The following is a 7,052-nucleotide window of genomic DNA, read 5'->3' as shown; positions in this document are numbered from 1 at the left end:
TTATTATAAGGAAGAAGAAGAAGATGTAATGGTTCTTTGATTATAAACTCTTGTTCTTGTTTATGGTGTACAAAAGAGTGAGATGAGTGATGGTATTTATAGTGAACAACAATACATAAAATAACAAAGATGGTGCTTAATTTGGTAAATGAGTGGGTGATCATAGTGTTTGATGAGTAGATGATCATAGTGCTTGAGTTGGTAAAGGAGTGGATGATCATAGTGCTTGAGTTTGGTAAAGAAGTGGATGATCATTTCAATGCTTAATTTATAACACATTTATCTTTGTTCCAAGACTGGTTCCTCCTAATTTAACACTATGGGTGGTTAATGAAGATCTGTTATTTGGCAGCTGATCAGCTGATGGATTCTCCAGATGATCTGGTGAATGTAGACACTGGGGATCAAGATTACTTTGGTCGTAAATAGTTTTAGATTACACGACAGGGTGCTTTCCTAAGTTGAAAATTGTGATCCCGATCATAAGTTCGGTGGTATTGGCATGATCCGGGATGATGTGGATTGGGTTTTCATAGTATTAAAGATGTCGAAAATTTCGAATGGAATCTAGGAATGTGGGTTCGGGTAGTTCAAAATTTTGGCCAGTTCCGTTCGACCAAAATTTTGCCAAATTGAACTGGTTTTTTTTTTTGTTTGGTTCGGTATTCGGGTAATTTAATTAAAAATTTTGGTTAATTCGGTCATCTCGGTTCAAAATTCGGTTAGCAAACTTTTCTTCTTCTTTTTTGAAAAACTGAACTAACCAATTACTGAACTGAACTGAACCGAACAATTTTTTTATAAACCGGTCGAATTAAACCAAACTAATCGAAAATTATGGTTTGGTTTGGTTCAGCGAGTTCAGTTTAGTTCAAAACCGAATGCCTAGTAAAATCAATTGAAGAAAAAAGAATGGCTTTCCAGATGGGGTAATTCTTTTCCAACACATTTCATGTTTAATCTCTGGTCTCTTTTTTTTTATTCCTCATGATAATGTGTATGCAAATCTTCTCGCCAAAGGAGTTGATCATGAAATTTCATCTTTTCTCATGCGAGATCTATAATTCCTCATTGATTAGCTTCTAAGACCAACTTCTTGAAACCAGTCCAATAAAATATGGAGATTTACGGTAAAACAAATCTTCAGAACCTCTATGTCATCAAGAGGGTTAGAAATACACTCTTTTGCCTCGAAATTCTATTTGAGGTATCGAGTGGGTTTTGACCAAAAAAACAAAAAAAGGGTATCGAGTGGGTTTGGATAAGTTTGGGTCGAGTCTTCATTGTTTTCATTGTGTATTTGAGAGACCCAACAATGTGATATGATATGCATCTATCATGATTCATGAGATGTGTAATCTTGAAAGAACATTCCATTTTGTAACTTTAATCACCAGTAGTATATATATATTTCATCGAGGAAATCTTGAAGCAACAGCATTCCCATTTGTGGTGAGGAATGGGATTAGTTGACTTTGTAATACTATATTCCTCAAATGGAAGCTCGATAATGGAAACAAAACACTCAGATTTGTCTTGACTTGAGTTCTTTGTCAATGAACTGAGTTTTTTTCTTCTAAATTCATTTCATGCTTCATTCATAGATTTAACAACTTCATTCATTTATTTCTCAACTCACAGATTCTCAAAGAACCCAAGATTATTTATCCTCAATCATAATATCTAATATTTAAGTTTTCCTCCGAAGCTGTCTTAAAACTATTTTACTTAGTACTTCAAACTATTTTACACCAGCCATGTTATACCAAGAAAGCTAAACTGAGATAAAGAACAGAACTTCAAATCATTAAAGAGCAATACACTTGAGAAATAAAAGAGTTTGACAAGTCCCCTACATTTAAGTAACCCAAAACCAACAAATACAGTAACCTACTATCACAAAGCAAATCCATCCCAACAGAAGCACTGCTCCCATCATATATATCACACAGTATTGGAGCAAAACACACATGATAAAATGAAAGTTAAGTTGTCACGGTTTGAGATGGCAATTTGGGGTGGTTATGCTCAGCTTCATAAGTAACAATAAGCATTGCTGGATCTTCCAAACATCTCTCAACGTGCTTCCTCGCTGGACAACCTCTTATGCTACTGCATTTGTAGTATCCCCTGCACACACACACACACACATAAATTCTCAAAAATGACTCCTACTTTATACATAATACTGCCTCTAAGAGAGTGATCAAGCAAGAAGAGTTATATACCTGGGATAAGGAGAGCCCTTGATGGGTTTCTGACCATACTTTCGCCACGAATAATCATCAGGAGGGATATCTGCAACCTTGTTGCTTATAGCAGGCACTCTAATCGATCTCCTAATCCGATGTTTCCTGCCAGTTTCCAACTAGGCTTTAACGCACGAAGAAAGGGTAGTGCGAAATAAAATACCAAAAGAAAAAAAAAAACATGCAGCTGACCTCTTCTTAGAGCAGTGGCATCTGCTAGAGCTACCGCATTTAGCACTACCATGTTCATCAGCACCTCTCATGAGGCATTTTCTCTTAGAATACTGTGAACTCTGATCAGTTGAACTCGGAGCTCCCAACAAATGGAAGGAGGAGGAGTTGTTTACGCTACCGTCTATGCTAAGCGACGAAATAAAGGACCTAGTGGACGACATTGTTGGAGTACAGCTCGAGTTATCAAAGCTCAAACTCATCCCGCTGTTGCACTTTCTAAGCATCATCTCAGCTTGATGTCTCTGCTGCTGCTGCTGATGAGCCTGTAACCGTTCATGTAACTGCTGTTGTTGCTGCGGGTTAAGCTGGAGGAGAGGGGCTTTTGCATTGGAGTTCAAACCGAAAGACCGGGTCCCTAAAGTGAGAGAATCAGCAGGTCCCAAGCTCAAATCAGACCGGAGCACCACCGGTGCTTTCTGAGAGGATGGAGGTTCTGTTCTTTGGAGACAAGAATCAAGGAAGATGGTTTGAGACAAATGAATCAGAGGCCTCTTAGCTCTTCTAAACCTGGCATGACCCACACTGCTACTACTGCTGCTGTTGCTTAATAGATTCCCCACTCTCTTGAACCTAAACACAGCTTCTCTAGCTTCGGACAATAAACTCATGTCGTACAGATGATCTTGTTGATGGGGTCTGCTAGATATGAGGTTAAGAACTCTATGACAACTCTCCACAGCTGCTCTGTTGGTTCCTTCTATCTCCTCCATGTCTTAAAGTTACACAAGACCAAATAAAACCCTAATTTTTTTTTTTCCTCCGTTACAAGAGTCTCTAATCAAACCCTAGAAACCAAAAATGGGAAAGACCCAGATAGTAAAGTTTCCGTTTTTACACGATCCAATCTCAACAAGACCCCAAAAGAAGTTGCCTTTCTTAAGCTTGAAGACGAAAGCTTCTCAATTGAGAGAAGAAAACAGAGGACGAATTGAGAGGGAGGGAGAGAGAATGATGAGGGAGCAAAAAGCAAAACGGACCTTCCTTTAAGAAGAGAGGGCTGTGGATTAGTTGTCAAAGGCAAAAGATTCTTCCACCATCATATTAAAGAGAAGAGGGAGGTGTGAAGGAGAAGACTTTCTTGACTCTCTTCTCTCTCTCTCTCTAGGCAGAGCTTCTGCAATCACTCAACCAAAAAAATAAAAGTGAAATGCATTTCTCCGATTTTTTCTATATTGTGGTGGATAAATCATTTTTAAAGGAAAGGAAAATATAAAAAAGACAACTTTATTTTGGAAAAAAAAGCAAAGAAGGAAAAAGACAAGGAATCAGGTGGGTCCCATTCGAAGACCTTAAAGATTCGTTTTTAATTAATTAAGCTAGGGAGTCATTAAACTATCGCAAAGAAGCAATTATGCTTGTCTATAATCAAATTCGTGGCAGGAACTATATACTAAGCTTCTTTCATGATAATGATATCAAGGAAAACTTATGTAAGATCGTTTAATTCCAAGTTCTTGAGTTTACTTTTTTAACCAAATTAGTAAAAGTGGAACCAAAACTCGTTTTTTTTTTTCTCAGTTTCTAACGGTTACATTTTTACTACATATAAACGTGTCTTTCTAAAGGTGGTACATCGTTTAATTCCAAGTTTTGTTAAATAAATAAAAAAAAAATGGAACCAGAACTTTTTTTACAGTTTCTAACGCTTACTTTTCTTTTCTGTTCGACGGATTTTTAGTAGAAAATCAATCACTTTCTATGTGCATAGCGAGAAGTTAAATTCTAGATTAAAAGGCAAAAATATCTACTACATTTCAACACAACGAGTCCATTGCTAAAGGGTAACATTTTAGAATCCAAAGCATAGTTTTGGAATGACTGAATGCGTGGAATATACCCAATTAACGTCCAAATTAGCTGAATGTCCATAATTATGGATAATCCAAAAATGTGTAATTTTTTGACACTGTACGGACGAAAATACATTCATGCTTTATCGAAAACAAGTAACTCTAGATTTATTGCTAAATATTTACATAACAGGTAACAATCTACATATCAACTAACATATCAACTAATAATTTCAGTATCATCTAACAATCTATGTATCAAACAAATGTATCGACTAACAAATAATATATCAATTAATGAAACTATTAACAATTAATTAGTTATCTATCAAATAGCTCCAAAACTATTTGTAACAGCTAACACTTCATGTATCGATTAAGAATCCATTAAAATCTAAATAATAGCAGGTAAGTAATAAAATACCTACTAACGTATATATTATCTAAAAGTTGATTGTGAGTCGAAATTAGAAACATTGGAATTGGGGTGAGATAACAAGATTAGCATTATGGATGTCAAAAGAATCAGAATAAAAAAATAAAGATCTGTGTTGAATTAAAAGATGATTTGAAGAATCTATACGAGAGATAAAAAGATTAGAACACATAAAAAGGAAAAATGAAAGAGATAGAGATAAAGGTATTATAGTCATAAAAAATATTAAAAAGAAACAAAAATATATGACAAATTATATGAGCTTTTAGGTGCATTCTTACCAATTACTCTTTTGGAATTCCATTTTTATATGTTTATAATAAATAAATAAAAACTGAATTTGCAAATTCTTCAATAATTTTTTTTCTGGTTGACTTCTCAAAAAGTTCGCAAGTCATTCGGTTCACAATAGTTCCGTGTACATCTCATTGATAGTCCAAACAAGAAAACAACTATTCATAGAAATGTCAACATTATCCTATCTATCATACATTGAAATGTCCAAAAATAATTTTTTGAATATTCTTAGACAATTTTTTGAATATTTTTAGACAACAAAGTGTCTGTTTAAGTTCAACCACTCCTTAATTTTAAGATTACAAGATAAATTTATTGCTAAACTACACAACACATTGGACTGCCACTACAAGAAAACACAAATTTAACGACGGCCAAAATCGTCGTTATTTCCTCGGAAAAGAAGGCTTACGAGGAAATGGCGATGAAAGTCGTTTCGTCGTTATATGATTGCCGTAAGAGAAGATTCGTCGCCATTTCCTCGTTAATTAGCGAGGTTATATTTTCCTCGTAAAGAAGAATTAAGTGTTCGTCGTAAAGACCACGTGGGGTTTCCACGTAACGCGGTCGTTGTGCTTCCTCGTAAGAAACTCGTAAATGATTCGTCGTAAAAGACACGCAAAAACCTCTAAATAAATTCGTCGTAATAAAAACGTAAGAAACACGAAAACAATTCGTCGTAATAGAATCGTAACTAAATCCACGTAAAATCCTCGTTAATTGTTCCTCGATATTTCGTCGTTAATTTTCCTCGTTAATACATCGGGAATTACCGACGCAATTACTTTGTTTTCTATTTACTGAATTTATAAATAAAAATTATATTTATTTAATTTATTAATAAAATTTTAATTGAAATTAAATCGAATAGAAAATTTTTTTTTGGCCGAATTAAAATGAAATTATATAATATATAAATAAGTTTTGAATTTTAAAATACAATAACAAAAAAAAAAACTAATGCTGCATTGCCGCGTCGTAGAATTCCTCGCTCCTTCTCGAGAGATCTTCCTCGTTGACTTGCACGGATGTCTCGCCTGGAATGGGGTTTTGTTGTCTCATGGTCCTGAACATGGCCTCCCATTCCGGATTTGTGGCCGCTATGACGTCCAAGAAGTTCTCGAGACCAGTCATACGAGCTGTGAACGACGATTTTGTCGAGGCCAACTCGTTTTGTGTCGACGACAGCTGATGTTGTGTCGTCTCCAACACGTCGCGCAGCTGAGAGACTTCATCATCCCGTCTCTGGCCATAAGAGGAAGTCGCTCTCGGAACATCGTTGACGGAACCAATCCCCAACACACGTCCCTTTTTCTTAGGAGCGACCTTAAAAAACAATAAAATATATATTAAAATTTAAATTTTAAAGTAAAATGGAATTAATAAAAAATTTATATAAAATTTACCTCCTCGTAAATTCTATCCACTTCTATTGTGGATAAGACGACGGGTGATCCGTCGGCGGACTCCTGCGCCAGCTGGGTCTCACGCTCGTCAATACGAGCTGCCACATCATTGTAGATCTTCTCAGACTTCTCATCTACAAATGCGCCCGCCTTGTTCTTGTGGGTCCGATCGAAAAGTTCCATAAGAGTCGGTAAACGTCCCAACTCCTTGGCCTAAAAATAGTTAAGAAAGTTTTTATTATATATATATACGAGTAGTGAGCAGTACGCTGGTGCTTGCGAATAGTCTGCAAAATTTAAATTTCTAAATTAAAGTCAAGAGTAAAAAAAAAAATTATGAACAGTATTAACTACGTAATTAATAAAATTACGAAACCTAAATTTTCTAAACTAATTTCGTAAACTAAATTCCCTAAACTAACCACCTAATCTAAATTCCCTAAACTACTTAGAGAGGAATGAGAGACTTACCATGGTGAGAGGAAATAGAGAGGCTGTAGAGAGGAAATAGAGAGGAAATGAAGAGGGCCTGCGGTTTCGCCTATATATAGGATTACGGTTCGTCGAAGATTAATCGCAAAATAACGAGGAAAGACAGAGGCCCGTCTTTCGTTTCGTCGCAAGGCCCACGCAAATTAAC

The 7,052-nt window shown here is 35.7% G+C and overlaps 1 protein-coding gene across 1 annotated transcript; it reads right to left on the bottom strand.

The window, feature by feature from the left end:
• Positions 1-1,793: 1,793 nt before the first annotated feature.
• On the bottom strand, positions 1,794-3,633 carry LOC106336433 (probable WRKY transcription factor 21). The gene is made up of 3 exons (XM_013775269.1): positions 2,442-3,633; positions 2,229-2,354; positions 1,794-2,130 (listed from the first exon to the last, which is right to left on the bottom strand). The coding sequence occupies exons 1-3, from the start codon at positions 3,191-3,193 to the stop codon at positions 1,986-1,988; spliced, it is 1,023 nt and encodes a 340-aa protein (XP_013630723.1). The 5' UTR covers positions 3,194-3,633; the 3' UTR covers positions 1,794-1,985.
• Positions 3,634-7,052: the final 3,419 nt, after the last annotated feature.

The sequence above is a fragment of the Brassica oleracea genome, chromosome C3, assembly GCF_000695525.1.
Source record: "Brassica oleracea var. oleracea cultivar TO1000 chromosome C3, BOL, whole genome shotgun sequence".
Taxonomy (NCBI): domain Eukaryota; kingdom Viridiplantae; phylum Streptophyta; class Magnoliopsida; order Brassicales; family Brassicaceae; genus Brassica; species Brassica oleracea.
Note: the sequence above shows the minus strand (reverse complement) of the source record. Positions and strands in the feature narration are given on the sequence as shown.